The sequence below is a fragment of the Abramis brama genome, assembly GCF_963993115.1.
Source record: "Abramis brama genome assembly, chromosome: 15".
NCBI classification, from domain to species: domain Eukaryota; kingdom Metazoa; phylum Chordata; class Actinopteri; order Cypriniformes; family Leuciscidae; genus Abramis; species Abramis brama.
The window spans coordinates 3148740-3167427 of record NC_139977.1 but is presented as its reverse complement, the minus strand read 5'-3'; the positions used below and the strand labels follow the sequence as shown (position 1 = coordinate 3167427).

At 41.3% G+C, this 18688-nt stretch overlaps 1 protein-coding gene across 1 annotated transcript in view; it reads right to left on the bottom strand.

The window, feature by feature from the left end:
• LOC311097449 (actin-binding protein WASF3) overlaps nucleotides 1–18688 on the bottom strand; it is a 38851-nt gene that overhangs the window by 7232 nt on the left and 12931 nt on the right. The window contains exons 3-7 of the mRNA XM_084137120.1: nucleotides 17230–17364; nucleotides 10922–11075; nucleotides 9800–9917; nucleotides 9235–9410; nucleotides 4685–4939 (exon numbers count right to left, since the gene is read on the bottom strand). Coding sequence (XP_083993246.1) covers nucleotides 4685–4939; nucleotides 9235–9410; nucleotides 9800–9917; nucleotides 10922–11075; nucleotides 17230–17364 — 838 coding nt within the window. The remainder of the gene's footprint in view (nucleotides 1–4684; nucleotides 4940–9234; nucleotides 9411–9799; nucleotides 9918–10921; nucleotides 11076–17229; nucleotides 17365–18688) is intronic.

Below are 18688 nucleotides of genomic sequence, written 5' to 3'. Positions count from 1 at the left end.
ACTGACACTGATACAGTATACAGATGTGTGTTCAGATTATAATGACTGACGCTGTCTACACTGATACAGTATACAGATGTGTGTTCAGATTATAATGACTGATGCTGATACACTGATACAGTATACAGATGTGTGTTCAGATTATAATGACTGACGCTGTCTACACTGATACAGTATACAGATGTGTGTTCAGATTATAATGACTGACGCTGATACACTGATACAGTATACAGATGTGTGTTCAGATTATAATGACTGACGCTGATACACTGATACAGTATACAGATGTGTGTTCAGATTATAATAACTGACTGTCTACACTGATACAGTATACAGATGTGTGTTCAGATTATAATGACTGATGCTGATACACTGATACAGTATACAGATGTGTGTTCAGATTATAATGACTGATGCTGATACACTGATACAGTATACAGATGTGTGTTCAGATTATAATGACTGACGCTGATACACTGATACAGTATACAGATGTGTGTTCAGATTATAATGACTGATGCTGATACACTGATACAGTATACAGATGTGCGTTCAGATTATAATGACTGATGCTGATACACTGATACAGTATACAGATGTGTGTTCAGATTATAATGACTGACGCTGATACACTGATACAGTATACAGATGTGTGTTCAGATTATAATAACTGACTGTCTACACTGATACAGTATACAGATGTGTGTTCAGATTATAATGACTGACGCTGATACACTGATACAGTATACAGATGTGTGTTCAGATTATAATGACTGACACTGATACACTGATACAGTATACAGATGTGTGTTCAGATTATAATGACTGACGCTGATACACTGATACAGTATACAGATGTGTGTTCAGATTATAATGACTGACGCTGTCTACACTGATACAGTATACAGATGTGTGTTCAGATTATAATGACTGATGCTGTCTACACTGATACAGTATACAGATGTGTGTTCAGATGATAATGACTGACGCTGATACACTGATACAGTATACAGATGTGTTCAGATTATAATGACTGACACTGATACACTGATACAGTATACAGATGTGTGTTCAGATTATAATGACTGACACTGATACAGTATACAGATGTGTGTTCAGATTATAATGACTGACGCTGTCTACACTGATACAGTATACAGATGTGTGTTCAGATTATAATGACTGATGCTGATACACTGATACAGTATACAGATGTGTGTTCAGATTATAATGACTGACGCTGTCTACACTGATACAGTATACAGATGTGTGTTCAGATTATAATGACTGACACTGATACACTGATACAGTATACAGATGTGTGTTCAGATTATAATGACTGACTCTGATACACTGATACAGTATACACATGTGTGTTCAGATTATAATGACTGACGCTGATACACTGATACAGTATACAGATGTGTGTTCAGATTATAATGACTGACGCTGATACACTGATACAGTATACAGATGTGTGTTCAGATTATAATGACTGACGCTGATACACTGATACAGTATACAGATGTGTGTTCAGATTATAATGACTGACGCTGATACACTGATACAGTATACAGATGTGTGTTCAGATTATAATGACTGATGCTGTCTACACTGATACAGTATACAGATGTGTGTTCAGATTATAATGACTGACGCTGATACACTGATACAGTATACAGATGTGTGTTCAGATGATAATGACTGACGCTGATACACTGATACAGTATACAGATGTGTGTTCAGATTATAATGACTGACGCTGATACACTGATACAGTATACAGATGTGTGTTCAGATTATAATGACTGACACTGATACACTGATACAGTATACAGATGTGTGTTCAGATGATAATGACTGACGCTGATACACTGATACAGTATACAGATGTGTGTTCAGATTATAATGACTGACACTGATACAGTATACAGATGTGTGTTCAGATTATAATGACTGACGCTGATACACTGATACAGTATACAGATGTGTGTTCAGATTATAATGACTGACTCTGATACACTGATACAGTATACAGATGTGTGTTCAGATTATAATGACTGACACTGATACACTGATACAGTATACAGATGTGTGTTCAGATTATAATGACTGACGCTGATACACTGATACAGTATACAGATGTGTGTTCAGATTATAATGACTAACGCTGATACACTGATACAGTATACAGATGTGTGTTCAGATTATAATGACTGACACTGATACACTGATACAGTATACAGATGTGTGTTCAGATGATAATGACTGACGCTGATACACTGATACAGTATACAGATGTGTGTTCAGATTATAATGACTGATGCTGATACACTGATACAGTATACAGATGTGTGTTCAGATTATAATGACTGACGCTGATACACTGATACAGTATACAGATGTGTGTTCAGATTATAATGACTGACGCTGATACACTGATACAGTATACAGATGTGTGTTCAGATTATAATGACTGACGCTGATACACTGATACAGTATACAGATGTGTGTTCAGATTATAATGACTGACGCTGTCTACACTGATACAGTATACAGATGTGTGTTCAGATTATAATGACTGACACTGATACACTGATACAGTATACAGATGTGTGTTCAGATTATAATGACTGACGCTGATACACTGATACAGTATACAGATGTGTGTTCAGATTATAATGACTGACGCTGATACACTGATACAGTATACAGATGTGTGTTCAGATTATAATGACTGACTCTGATACACTGATACAGTATACAGATGTGTGTTCAGATTATAATGACTGATGCTGTCTACACTGATACAGTATACAGATGTGTGTTCAGATTATAATGACTGACGCTGATACACTGATACAGTATACAGATGTGTGTTCAGATTATAATGACTGACGCTGATACACTGATACAGTATACAGATGTGTGTTCAGATTATAATGACTGACGCTGATACACTGATACAGTATACAGATGTGTGTTCAGATTATAATGACTGACGCTGTCTACACTGATATAGTATACAGATGTGTGTTCAGATTATAATGACTGACACTGATACACTGATACAGTATACAGATGTGTGTTCAGATTATAATGACTGACACTGATACACTGATACAGTATACAGATGTGTGTTCAGATTATAATGACTGACGCTGATACACTGATACAGTATACAGATGTGTGTTCAGATTATAATGACTGACGCTGATACACTGATACAGTATACAGATGTGTGTTCAGATTATAATGACTGACGCTGATACACTGATACAGTATACAGATGTGTGTTCAGATTATAATGACTGACTCTGATACACTGATACAGTATACAGATGTGTGTTCAGATTATAATGAATGACACTGATACACTGATACAGTATACAGATGTGTGTTCAGATTATAATGACTGACGCTGTCTACACTGATACAGTATACAGATGTGTGTTCAGATTATAATGACTGATGCTGTCTACACATCGAAAAGAAATTAAGGTTTTTGAGGAAAACATTCCAGGATTTTTCTACACAGAATGGACTTCAATGGCAACCAAAAATAAAATAAAATATATATATATACTTTTTTAACCACAAATGCCCGTCTTGTACCATCTCTGAGATGTGCCACGTATACAGATGTGTGTTCAGTACAAAAAATGGTTTCACTTTATTTTGATGGTCCCTTCAACACATTCTGTTAACTATAAGTAACGTTGCACCCACATGTCTACTAACTCTCATTAGAGTATTAGTAGAGTATTAGTAGAGTATTAGTAGACTGGAATGGGTTAGAATACGTTGACATGTAGTTGCAAAGTTACTTACAGTCAGTAGAATGTCTGTTGGGGAGCATCACAATAAAGAGTTAGCAGATATTAAAGGATTAGTTCACTTTCAAAAAAATTTTTTGCTGATAATTTACTCACCCCGATGTCATCAAAGATATCCATGTCTTTCTTTCTTCAGTCGAAAAGAAATTAAGGTTTTTGAGGAAAACATTCCAGGATTTTTTCCAGGGTCCAACAGTTTGAAGGTCCAAATGTCCGTCTCAATGCAGCTTCAAAGTCTCAACACGATCCCAGCCGAGAAATAAGGGTCTTATCTAGCGAAACGATCGGTAATTTTCAAAAAAAAAAAATATATATATTTTTAACCACAAATGCTCATCGTGATGACGTAATACGTGGCACATCTCAGAGATGGTACAAGACAGGCATTTGTGGTTAAAAAAGTATATATATATATATATATATTTTTTTTTTTTTTTTTGTTGGTTGCCATTGAAGTCCATTCTGTGTAGAAAAATCCTGGAATGTTTTCCTCAAAAACCTTCATTTCTTTTCGACTGAAGAAAGAAAGACATGGATATCTTGGATGACATCGGGGTGAGTAAATTATCAGCAAATTTTTTTTGAAAGTGAACTAATCCTTTAAGAAGACAGTCTACTAATACTCTAATGAGAGTGAGTTGACATGTTGTTGCAAAGTTACTTTGATGTTCAAAAGGGACCATCAAAATAATGTGTTTCCCAAAAAACCAATGACTTGAATGAAATACATCTGGACATCACAACATTACTTAATGATAAAAGTAGCACCGCTAGTTGTTTACTCCCCAAAAATACTCCAGTAGTCGATAGCATTATAGTCTGTAACTTTCGAGAGAGAAGTGACATGCCTGTATTCTTTAGCAGCTGCTGGCCGGGGCCCGTTGAGAGCTGATTCTGGCGCTGGGGGCCCGTGGTGGACCTGGAGGCGTCCCAGAGAGTGCTGTCGGGCCCCAGCAGAACTGGAGGAGCCCGGGGGCCGGTGCGCTCGGTCCAGGGACTGAGTCTGCGTGGGGCCGGCGTCTTTCCCATCAGCCCCTGCTCCGCCAGCCTCCGGTGGGTGGTTCGGACTCGCTGGGTACGAGTGCTCATCTGACATACCAGATCTGGGTCAAATCAAACAACACAATATACAGACACACAGTGTGCAGGTATTATTATGGCTGCCTATTCAGTATAGAATTGACTTTAAAGGGACAGTTCATCCAAAAATTAAAATTAGCCCATGATTTACTCATCCTGAAGTCATCCTAAGTGAACTCACCCCTTCTTTCAGACGAATACAATCAGAGTTATATTTAAATGTCCTGGCTCTTCCAAGCTTTATAATTGGGAGTGAATGGGCACCATTTTTTTCATTTTTTCCCTTTAAGATTCTTTTATTTGTATACACTGTGAATGTCTGCATAACCATGCTCCTATCTACTTATCAGAATTGCTGCATTCCTATACCCTTAAAGAAGCTTAAGATCAAGTGACCAAAACCTCCGTCTAGTCCCACACTCAAACTTAAACGTAAAGGGGATCGAGTGTTTTCTGTGGTTGGTCCTCGGTTATGGATCAACCAGGCCTTAGAGATCAGAGTGGCAATTTTTAAGTCTCATTTAAAAACGTATTTGTTTTCTCTGGCGTATTGATTTTTTTTTTATTTTAATTTTAATTTTTACACATTTTTCTTAAATGTGTATATTATAATTGTGTGTATTACCTTAAGTGTGTATATTTAGGATTTGTATTTAGATATCTTGTACAGCTACTGTACAAGTCATAGCCATTGTGTGAAGAGTAGACCACATTTTAAGCTAGTATGAACTGAAATACAGCCCAGTGCAATCTGCATTTAAATAAGGCGCCTTTAAATGTGTTGCATTATATTCAGCATCACTGATGTTTAACTGAATGTATAGGTTCAACAAAGAGACTATATGCCACTGCAGCGTCTGGGACAGCGGCTCACACTCCAACTATGAACGCTGTAAAGCTTTTTTTCTTGGTGCTGTCATGAACACAACACACACCATTCTTAGCCGTTTATACTTCAGTTTGCTAGTTCACCTATAGACAAACAGATGGCATTTTAATTATCCTTGTGAAAAAGAAGGGCACTTAATTGGATTGAATGTGCACTTATAGTGTACTTCAAACCTTAAAAGTATATTTTTATGAAACAGTCCTTGCAGATCATATATTAGTGATGAATTAAAAGGCCACTTAAGTGTACTTAAATAGAGTAGGCACTTTCAAGACTGTTTCGTAACACACTTCTTAAATGTACTTTACAGTTCAACTGCCATCTTATATTTTTAATAACTAACTGCATTTGATATAGATTTAATCATACAATGCAAATACAGTTGACAGCACTCACTGGGTGTAATGAAGTGTCTAATCAACTCAAGTCAAGTGGAATAAGTAACGGGCAAATGAGTACCTTTATTCAGCTTCAGATCAGAGGAAGACACAATAGAGTGCCATCAGTTTATGAGAGCTGCCGATGAATAATTAATTTTTTTGGTGAATTATTAATTTAAAGTGATAGTTTACCCAAAAATGAAAATTCTGTCATTAATTACTCTCCCTCATGTCGTTCCAAACCTGTAAGACTTTTGTTCATATTCAGAACACAAATGAAGATTTTTTTGATGAAATCTGAGAGCTTTCTGAGAACTACCACATCAAAGAGTTCATAAAGAGATCGTAAAACTAATCCATGCGAATTGAGCGGTTTAGTCCAAATTTTTCTGAAGAGACTCGATCACGTTAAATTATGAACAGATTGAATTTAGGCTTTTATTTAGGCTTTTTACTCAAACGTGATGCGTAACACGAGAATGAACCTCATTGGTTCTTGCAGAAGCTCAAATGTGCTGCGTAACACAAGAATGAACCTCATTGGTTCTTGCAGAAGCTCAAACGTGCTGCGTAACACGAGAATGAACCTGATTGGTTCTTGCAGAAGCTCAAACGTGCTGCGTAACACGAGAATGAACCTCATTGGTTCTTGCAGAAGCTCAAACGTGTTGCGTAACACGAGAATGAACTTCATTGGTTCTTGCTGAAGCTCAAACGTGATGCGTAACACGAGAATGAACCTCATTGGTTCTTACAGAAGCTCAAACGTGCTGCGTAACACGAGAATGAACCTCATTGGTTCTTGCAGAAGCTCAAACCTGCTGCGTAACACGAGAATGAACCTCATTGGTTCTTACAGAAGCTCAAACGTGCTGCGTAACACGAGAATTAACCTCATTGGTTCTTGCTGAAGCTCAAACGTGATGCGTAACACGAGAATGAACCTCATTGGTTCTTACAGAAGCTCAAACGTGCTGCGTAACACGAGAATGAACCTCATTGGTTCTTATAGAAGCTCAAACGTGATGCGTAACACGAGAATGAACCTCATTGGTTCTTGCAGAAGCTCAAACGTGCTGCGTAACACGAGAATGAACCTCACTGGTTCTTGCAGAAGCTCAAACGTGCTGCGTAACACGAGAATGAACCTCATTGGTTCTTACAGAAGCTCAAACGTGCTGCGTAACACGAGAATGAACCTCACTGGTTCTTGCTGAAGCTCAAACGTGCTGCGTAACACGAGAATGAACCTCATTGGTTCTTACAGAAGCTCAAACGTGCTGCGTAACACGAGAATGAACCTCATTGGTTCTTACAGAAGCTCAAACGTGCTGCGTAACACGAGAATGAACCTCACTGGTTCTTGCTGAAGCTCAAACGTGATGCGTAACACGAGAATGAACTTCATTGGTTCTTACAGAAGCTCAAACGTGCTGCGTAACACGAGAATGAACCTCATTGGTTCTTGCTGAAGCTCAAACGTGCTGCGTAACACGAGAATGAACCTCATTGGTTCTTGCTGAAACTCAAACGTGCTGCGTAACACGAGAATGAACCTCATTGGTTCTTGCAGAAGCTCAAACGTGATGCGTAACACGAGAATGAACCTCATTGGTTCTTGCAGAAGCTCAAACGTGCTGCGTAACACGAGAATGAACCTCATTGGTTCTTGCAGAAGCTCAAACGTGCTGCGTAACACGAGAATGAACCTCATTGGTTCTTGCAGAAGCTCAAACGTGCTGCATAACACGAGAATTAACCTCATTGGTTCTTGCAGAAGCTCAAACGTGCTGCGTAACACGAGAATGAACCTCATTGGTTCTTGCAGAAGCTCAAACGTGCTGCGTAACACGAGAATGAACTTCATTGGTTCTTGCTGAAGCTCAAACGTGCTGCGTAACACGAGAATGAACCTCATTGGTTCTTGCAGAAGCTCAAACGTGCTGCGTAACACGAGAATGAACTTCATTGGTTCTTGCTGAAGCTCAAACGTGATGCGTAACACGAGAATGAACCTCATTGGTTCTTGCAGAAGCTCAAACGTGATGCGTAACACGAGAATGAACCTCAATGGTTCTTGCAGAAGCTCAAACGTGCTGCGTAACACGAGAATGAACTTCATTGGTTCTTGCTGAAGCTCAAACGTGATGCGTAACACGAGAATGAACCTCATTGGTTCTTGCAGAAGCTCAAACGTGCTGCGTAACAAGAATGAACCTCAATGGTTCTTGCAGAAGCTCAAACGTGCTGCGTAACAAGAATGAACCTCAATGGTTCTTGCAGAAGCTCAAACGTGATGCGTAACACGAGAATGAACCTCAATGGTTCTTGCAGAAGCTCAAACGTGCTGCGTAACACGAGAATGAACTTCATTGGTTCTTGCTGAAGCTCAAACGTGCTGCGTAACACGAGAATGAACCTCATTGGTTCTTGCTGAAGCTCAAACGTGATGCGTAACACGAGAATGAACCTCATTGGTTCTTGCAGAAGCTCAAACGTGCTGCGTAACACGAGAATGAACTTCATTGGTTCTTGCTGAAGCTCAAACGTGATGCGTAACACGAGAATGAACTTCATTGGTTCTTGCTGAAGCTAAAACGTGATGCGTAACACGAGAATGAACCTCATTGGTTCTCGCACGTCAAGCAAACATGCTTGAGCTTCCGTTTACTACAACTGATGTGTGAGTTGATGAATGTTTATATGTGAATAAACGGCTAAATTGAATCTGTTTATTATATAAAGCGATTGTGTCTCTTCAGAAAATTTGTACTAAACAATTCATATGGATTAGTTCTTCATGAACTTTTTTAAGCGTCAAAGTGGTAGATGCGTAGCTGTCAATGGAGGGACATAAAGCTCTCAGATTTCATCAAAAAGATCTTCATTTGTGTTCAGAACATGAACGAAAGTCTTACGGGTTTGGAATGACGCGTGGGTGAGGAATTAATGACAGCATTTTCATTTTTGGGTGAACTAACCCTAAATACGTTGCATTCTTCAAAACACTAAGGTGGCTCGACCATAGAGAACAGACCATAGCACCCACCTATCAGGAGACAGAGATCCCTCAGAGGACATGCCATGGTAAGGAGACGGTGTCAGACGAGTGTCCGGACGAAACTCCTTATCGTACGCCATCATATTCCACTCCTGACGCCGGTTACGAGCTTTACGAACTTTCTTTACCTCGCGAGAGGGATCCTCCGAGTGTTTTTGCTCTTGCTAAGGCAGAAAAAAATTTAAAGTCTGAGTAATATTTAACTGTGCAGAAGGAACAGGCACAGTAGGTCTGTAAATGAATACTGACTAGAGAAGTGTGTCATTTCTACACCTCTAGTGTTACCAAACAGAAGAGCAGAATAATAGCTGTTTTCAAACAGGTTTCCAGAACGCCGCTTGGTAAACGTGGGCTATTTGAGCAGTAAAGCTTCCTCAGTCAGTGTTTGGGATTCACAACTGGATTTAATAACAGGTGTGACTCTGGAACTGTATGGAGAATGACTTTTGTTGTTTGGACTTTTAGTTTAGTTATGTGTTGGGCGAGGATTTAAGACTGTGTTAGTGTACTTACAGTACATAAAGTATGTTTCTGGCCACACACAGACACACACCTTCTGCCGGCGTTTCTCCTTCCTCTTGTTTTCTGTGGCTTGCAGCATCTTTTCCTTCCAAAGATTAAAAAAGTAGGATGGATCTGTATAGAATTTGAGCCCGTCTTTTTTGTCATCCCTGTAAGACAACACAACACGACGCTTAGAAATTAAATCCTTTTGCTTAACATTAGTTTTTATAATCAATTTTATTTGTAATTATTTTGCATGAAGAGAATGAAGTCTATTTTAACAGCCATTATGTTTTTTCGCTCTACTACCAATTACCATTACTAAAGAGCTGAGATGGGAGGGCACTTTCATGCACTTTTTTATTTATATATTTTTTAATAAACCAAGAAATTAATCGAAATTTACCTTAATAGATAAAGTTACGTTAACACTTCAAGCCTTTATGTATAATGCATTAAAAAAGTGATTTAATGCATTAATTATGCCTTATAATGCACCTTATAATGCATTATATGATGGCATGAACAATTGTAAAAAAAAATATATATAATAGTATAATGCAAATATAAATGTATAATGCATTAAAACACATGATGAACATCCAATTTCAGATATAACAAGGAATCTGCAAATATTATGCATTTTAACTTTGGTCACAATTATTTATGAAAAGATTTAATGCATTATAATATACATTATGAATACCTTTATTAATGCGTTATACATAAGGGCTTTAAGTAAAGGGTTACCAAAGTGACTTCTGGATTATCCAAGGTCATATGCTAATAATAACAAGAGAGAAGTGACATTGAGCACATGACTTTATATGTCTTCTGTTCACCAAAATGCAGCAGGTTAAAAATAGTGGTAGTAGTGGCTATCGTAATGAGAACTTGGTTAGTAACGTAACCGTAATGCATGTATTTAACCATTAAGTAGAATTTCATCTAATTAAGCTTAACTGAAATGTACTACAACAGATGCTATCATGATTGTACAATCAATACTGTACTTTATGATATATGAGATTTATATATACTGTAGGCTATTAAAAATGCTAATGGTCCTACAAAAATATGCACATAAAAAGTTTGACTTTGAGGTGAATATGATCTGAAAATGACTGTTTTTCATCTGAATGTGCATGTCCTCGCCGAAGCGAACGCTGACCTGTATGGCGTGAGGATGTTGAGAGGGGGGGGTTTGTCGGAGCGCTGGTACACCTCCATCACTGGGTTCGGGATGGAGTTTCTGGACACCACCTGCTGGTCCTGGATAGTGGAACTCTTGAATGCTTTTCGCATGTTGATGTCCTGTAAGGACACTGAAGAACAAGCAGACAGACCCATAAAACACCATCAAACACCAGCGCTAATCTATGACTGGGATATAAGAGACATAAACACGAAATGAACTCTTTTCCTGTTTAAGTGGGCAGTTTTTGGGCAGTTTTGGCTGCACCAGTGAATCAGACTCTATTCATGAACTAATGTATTTTGTCAGGATGAATGCATTTATAAGTTAAACAGACATGAACGTTCATTATACACTGTAAAAAGTGACAAAACCGTATCATGTATTTAAAGTGCATTTTTATATTGGTCTAGCTGAAAACAATGCATTCCGGTTTAAACCTTCAGAACAGAATATTTATTTATAGTAAGTAAACTAAATTGAACATTGACCAACACAGTGTTTTTAGTTTTATCTTAAGGGTACACTGACAGGGGTTTGTTTGTGTGTGTCTGTGTGTGTCTGGTGTGGGAGTGGCAGGGTTAGTTGAGTGTGTGTGTGTGTGTGTGTGTGTGTGTACTTGTACAACTATCTTTGTGAGGACCAGTTTGAGTTTTAGATCATTGGAGTGAGGACAAAGAGAGTAAAGTGAGGACATTTTGGCCGGACCTCACTCTCTGAGAGCCTTTAAAGGCTCAAGGGTTTGAGGGTCAAGACTTGGTTTTAGGGATAAGGTTATAATGAGGTTAAGGGTCGGTTTAGGGTCAGGGGTCGGGTTAGGCACTTAGTTGTGAAGGGTAAGGTTAGGGTAAGCGGCTAGAGATTGCATTGAGTCAATGAATGTCCTCATAAAGATAGATGTACAAGAGTGTGTGTGTGTGTGTGTGTGAGAGAGAACAGAGGAGAGTCTGCTGGAGAAAGAGAACGAGACAGAGCTCGTAATAAAACAAGAATCAACATCAGATCGAGTGTGTGTGTGTGTGTCTGTGTGTGTGTGTGTGTGTGTGTGTGTGTGTGTGTGTGTGTGTGTGTGTGAGAGAGAGAACAGAGGAGAGTCTGCTGGAGAAAGAGAACGAGACAGAGCTCGTAATAAAACAAGAATCAACATCAGATCGAGTGTGTGTGTGTGTGTGTGTGTGTCTGTGTGTGTGTGTGTGTCTGTGTGTGTGTGTGTGTGTGTGTGAGTGTGTGTGTGTGAGAGAGAGAACAGAGGAGAGTCTGCTGGAGAAAGAGAATGTGACAGAGCTCGTAATAAAACAAGAATTAACATCAGATCGAGTGTGTGTGTGTGTGTCTGTGTGTGTGTGTGTGTGTGTGAGTGTGTGTGTGTGAGAGAGAGAACAGAGGAGAGTCTGCTGGAGAAAGAGAACGAGACAGAGCTCGTAATAAAAAATAAAAAATAAAACAAGAATCAACATCGGCTTTAGGAGATGAAGAACTGAGGGACTGGAAATGTTGTAAAGTGATGTGGAGATGATGGTGTTTTATCACTCAACAGGAGAGTGAGTGTTTTATTGAACAGATAAACTGCCATAAGTATCTCTCTAACAGAGTTCACTGTAAACAGTATCTAGTGTGAAGATCAGTTCATAATAGTTGTTGCAGCTGTGCTGGAGTTTCTCTTCAGGGAAGTGTCGAGTCTATTAATGAGTAAAGCTACAGTCACGTCTTCAGCTGGACAGCTTGAGATCCTACATCACTGAACATTTGGGCTTCAACATCAAAAATATATGAAGTATGGTCTTTATAGTCTTTGTACTTTGTATGAATGTTTTTGTCTTATATGAAGAAATATATGAACCAAACCATAAATATAATTTAAGAAAACAAATTAGAGTATTTTTCCCAGCCTTTAGGGGCTCCGGAGGATCCAGAGTAAATCGTACTCGGTTACTAACATAACCTCGGTTCTCTCTAGAAGAGGGAACGAGTACTGCGTAAGTATCTTACGCTCGGGGAAAATCCCTTTTCCGTGAGATATTGAAGCCAAAAAATTATCCTTAATTTTGTATTAATGTAAAACGCGTTGCGGCAGCATACAGACATAGGCAAGACGGCTCGCGTGCCTATTGGCTGTTCTGCGGCAACTGCAGCAGCCTATCGAGCGAGGCCAAGCGTGACGTCAGACCCAATGAGGGTGCTTCGCGCCCACTGCGTCACGTCCCGCTGAAACGGGCGTGGCTTAGGCCTATAAATAAGGCTCGCAGGCAGCTGATATCTGGTTTTTCATCGCTGAAGCGAACCAGAGCGTGTTGCATGCATGGCAAGATACGCAGTCCTCGTTCCCTCTTCTAGAGAGAACCGAGGTTACGTTAGTAACCGAGTACGTTCTCTTACGAGAGGTCTCTCGTACTGCGTAAGTATCTTACGCTAGGGGACCCAATGTAAAACGCCGTGCGTGCTGGGATCTAACACCAAAGACCCGAGGGCAAGCGCCTGGGGTTCATCTAGTAAACAATCACCAAGGGAACTCACAGAGAGTCCGGGAAAGAAAGGGGCAGAGCCACACTTTTCCCACATACAGCAGCGTCCCACAGGCGCAAATTACTTAACCATATATCATACAGACAGGGCGGAACTCGGCCTGAACTGAAGAGAAAATTGTGGGTCTTATACATTTTGCCCATAAGCAATTTATGGTCGATCAGCGAGCAGCGCTCAGCGGTCTCAGTATTCTGAACCGATAGCATCAGAACAGACAGTACTGATTCATTTAGACCGACAACAGCCTGGCCTGTAAGGCGGGAACCTCTAGGTTATAAAACCTTATAAATGTAGATGGGGAGGCCCAGCCTGCCGCCATACATATATCTTGTAAGGCAATCCCACTGGACCAGGCCCACGAAGAGGCCATGCCCCTCGTGGAATGCGCTCTGACACCCAACGGGCACTGCATGCCCATGGAAGTGTACGCCAGCGCTATAGCGTCAACTATCCATCTGGATAGGCTCTGTTTCGAAGCGGCTAGTCCCTTAGAACGCCCGCTGAACGAAACAAAGAGCTGCTCCGTCTGTCTGAAGGCAGACGAGCGAGACACATAAGCTCTTAATGCCCTGACTGGGCAAAGGAAGCTCGCGTCTCCCTCCTCGTCAGAAACCGGCAGGGCTGACAGGGAAATGATCTGTGCCCTAAACGGTGTGTTGAGGGATTTTGGAACATAACCGTGCCTAGGTTTGAGTATAACTCTCGAGTCATTTGACCCAAACTCCATGCACGTCGCGCTTACTGAGAGCGCGTGTAAGTCCCCTATGCGCTTCACTGAAGCGAGAGCCAGAAGAAACACTGTCTTGAAAGACAAGTGTTTAAAATCAATCGTTTGGAAAGGTTCGAATGGGTCACCTTTCATGGCTTCCAAAACCGTAGAAAGGTCCCACACAGGGACTGAGGGAGGCCTGGGAGGATTCAGCCTCTTAGCTCCCCTAAGGAAGCGGATGACTAAATCGTTCCTTCCTATTGACTGACCAAGCGTCGGTTTGGAAAACGCTGCTATGGCCGCCACATAAACTTTGAGCGTGGAAGGGGTCCTACCCTTATCCAGCAGCTCTTGTAGGAAGGAGAGAACCTCCGTCACCCCACAGTCTGGGGGTGATATGTCACGAGCTGTGCACCAGCTGGAGAACACTGACCATTTCGAGGAATAGAGCCGTCGAGTAGACGGGGCCCTAGCCTGCGTGATCGTGTTTAACACTCCCTCTGGGAGGTCAGCGGGTACCCGTTGATGGCCCAAACATGAAGGGACCACAGCTCTGGGCGCGGATGCCAAATCGAGCCCTTGGCCTGAGAGAGGAGGTCCCTCCTCACTGGTACTGGCCATGGGGCAGTGCCTGTTAGCTGCATCAGAACTGGGAACCAGGGTTGGTTTTTCCAGAGCGGCGCTACGAGCAGCACTGAGCATCCCTCTTCCCTGATCCGTTCTATCACCCGGGGCAGGAGAGAGATGGGGGGAAAAGCATAGAGCGGGCAGCGGGGCCAAACGTGAGCCAGCGCATTCCTGCTCTTGGAGAAAAATTCCGGACAGTGAGCGTTTTCCTGAGACGCAAACAGGTCTACCTTCGCTCTGCCGAAATTCTCCCACAGCAGTTGGACCGTCTGTGGGTGTAGAGACCACTCGCCTGTCGGAACGTTGTTCCTGGACAGCCTGTCTGGTCCTATATTTAGGAGCCCTGGCACGTGCGCTGCTCTCAGCGAGCGCAGGTTGTGCTGAGCCCACACCAGGAGGCGTTCCGCCAGCCTGTGCAGGTTTTGGGACCTGAGACCCCCCTGGCGATTTATGTAGGACACCACTGACATGTTGTCCGAACGGACCAAGACGTGGTGTCCTCTTATTTGGGGACAAAAATGCGTTAGCACGTTGTCCACTGCCAGCATTTCCAGGCAGTTTATGTGCAGAAGCTTCTCCCGTTCTGACCACTGGCCGAAGAACGGTCTGCCCTCGAGCAGCGCTCCCCATCCCGAGGTGGATGCGTCCATAGACACCACCCTCACACTCGAGGAAGTCCCCAGGCTTACACCTGATCGGTACCAGTCGGTTGCTTTCCAAGGTTTCAGAGCTGTGATGCATTTCTGATTGACCTTGAGACGAAGCAGACCGGAAGTCCATGCTCGGCGCGGTACTCGCGCTTTCAGCCAGAACTGTAGCGGGCGCATGCGAAGCAAAGCGGTTCCGGCTTGTTTACTGCAGAATACACTGGAACAGTCACATTTCTTGGAACTGAACGGAACTAGGACGACTTCGGGACCTCGGGCTTTACCGCAATCCTAGGCCGTGGCCCACGCAGAGCGGGGCGGCGGCTAGTCGAGCGAGAGAGTGGTCTCGAGCTTCGGGCCTGACGGCGCTGCGAAGTGGCGGTGGGCGGAGGCTGTGGCTGTGAGCTCCGAGAAGGCGGTTTCGCACGGCCTGCTGCGGAACTTGAGCGCTTCGGTAGGAAGTGCTTCATGGCCTGTGACGCTTTCTGCACCTCAGCGAATCTTTCCACGAAGTCATTGACGAAAGATCCGAAGAGGCCAGCAGAAGAAAGCGGGGCGTCGAGGAACGCGGTGCGCTCAGACTCAGACATCTCCGAGAGCGTTAACCACAGGTGTCTCTCAGCAACAGTGTGAGAGGCCATGCTCCGTCCTATGGCCTGTGCAGCAGACTTAGTAGCGCGGAGAGCGAGGTCCGTGGCACTTCTTAAGTCTGGCACGCAAATCGCTTCTGGTCCTCTCTCGTCCAGCTTTCGGAAGAGATCGGCCTGGAAGATTTGCAGGGTGGCCATAGTATGCAGCGCTGACGCAGCCTGCCCAGCGGCGGAGAAAGCGCGACCGAGCAGGGTTGATGTCGTGCAGCAAGCTTTAGACGGTAGCGCCAGCTTAGCGCGCCGTCCAGCGGAGGGCGGGCAAAGGTGGGCTGCTATCGCTTCTTCAACTGGCGGGAGCGAATGGTATCTTGAGCTTGAAGGCAGCATTACTTTACCACTCTATTAATTATGATTCCTTGTCAACTGCCTCTTATTCAACCAGACCATTTCACTGTGCTCTTAAAGGGATAGTTCACCCAAAAATGAAAGTTCTGTCAGTAATTACTCTCCTTCATGTTGTTCCAACCCCGTAAGACTTTCGTTCATCTTCAGAACACAAATTAAGATATTTTTTATTATGATAAACTTAAGGTTGAGCCACTGTAGTCACTTGGACTATTTTAAACATTGTCTTTACTAACTTTCTGGGTTTGCAAGTTTCGATCTCATAGAAGCCTATGGAGGAGTGAGACAGCTCTCAGATTTCATCAAAAATATCTTAATTTGTGTTCCGAAGATGAACGAAAGTCTTACTGGGTTGGAACAACATGAGGGAGAGTAATTACTGACAGAATTTTCATTTTTGGGTGAACTAACCCTTTAAATAACTCAGTTAAACTCTAAAAAATGCTGGGTTGTTTTAACCCAACTTTGGGTCAAATATGGACAAACCCAAACATTAGGTTAAAAATGTAATTAAAAAATTGAACCCAACAGCTGAGTTTTTCCATATTTGACCCAAAGTTGGGTTAAAACAACCCAGCATTTTTTAGAGTGTAGTGTCTCGACATCAGTGGAACATGCAGGACTTTGTCTCTCTGCTCTTCTTTGTGCCTCATCTGCACAGCTTCTCTATCATACTGCCAACATACAGCCTGTGTTTGCATTGCGCTGTTCTTCCAGGCTGTGTCACACCACATCAGGTCAGCAGTGGGTCAGTTTCTGCTAATCACACTCGTTCTTACGCACCCTCCTCCACTGTGGAGTCCAGCTGCGTGACCTTCACCGCCAGCAGGTCCACTCGCTCCTGTAAACCGTTCATGCGCACGTAGAAGCTGTTGGCCTCGTTAAACAGCTCGCCGAAGATGTCCTCTGCATGTCGACCTGAATACATAAACACATATTGTAGAATCAGGCATAAATTATCATTTTTCACATGTACAACATCATTTATTAATAAGAGACCCAATGCAGAGAAATCGACTGATAATTGCATTTTTTTCTTTTTCGTTCTAATGTCGTTCCTTTTCAAAAGACTTGAATGTGACTATAAAAATGATCAATATGTTGGGGTGGGAAATGTTAAAGGGCACATCCTTAAAAATACATAAATGAGAACAAACAAAGAACTAGGGCTGCACGATTTAGGGAGGAAATCGAATTGTAATTTTTCTAATAATGACTGCGATTTAAAATGTGATTTTAAAAGGAATTCCAGGTTTTCTGTGTTTGCATGTAGGACTGCACTATTTAGCTGTAATGTTGTGATTATACATCAATATGGCTATATAATAATAATAATAATAATAATAATATATTATAATAATGCATTATTATAATAACATATTATAATTATTATTAATAAAACTGTATTATTATTATTATTATTCAATAAAACAAAATAAGATTATAATATGTGTAAAACTATTTCAAAATTTGACCTTAAAATAAAATATAAAATAAATATTGAGCATTTATTTCAAAATATATAATATATATACAGTAGTGGTCAAAAGTGATGTCCGGCCTAGTAAAATTGACATCTTTACTCTTTATTCCAATATTATTAAAAAGATGAAAGATTACAGATTTTGTAGTCATATTATTATTATTATAACCTTTATTTTACCAGGAAAAGAAGCACATTGAGATTAAGAATCTCTTTTACACGAGCGTCCTGGCCAGGACTGACAGACACAGCTCGTTTGAGTTTAACAGATAACATCCATCAATACATACACAGATACACACAAAAGCAAATCCAATCAATTTCAATATCAATACATAACTAGTTGAAACATCTACAGCCCTATGTTTCATTCTCCAAATCGTTTAAAACTACTTTGAAAATGTCCAATGAAACCGTACTTTGCAATTTATTCCAGGCAGAGGGAGCAGCAAATTTAAATGCCTTTCTCCCCAATTCAGTGCGTACCACTGGACAGACAGTAAGAATAATTCCTGGACTGTAGGCTATAGCTACAAACATACTTTTTACAGATGTAGGTTTAAAGATATGAAGGAAGTAGACCCAGGATAGATTTATAAATAAAAAACATGCCAGTGTTTTTGTCTTTGGATGGACAAAGCAGAGCATCCAACCCGAGCATACAACACACAATGATGAGTGTGGGTTTTAAGATGTGTTATGAACCTCTAGTGCACCATGATAAACAGTGTCTAAAGCATGTAAACACTGTGAAGATGC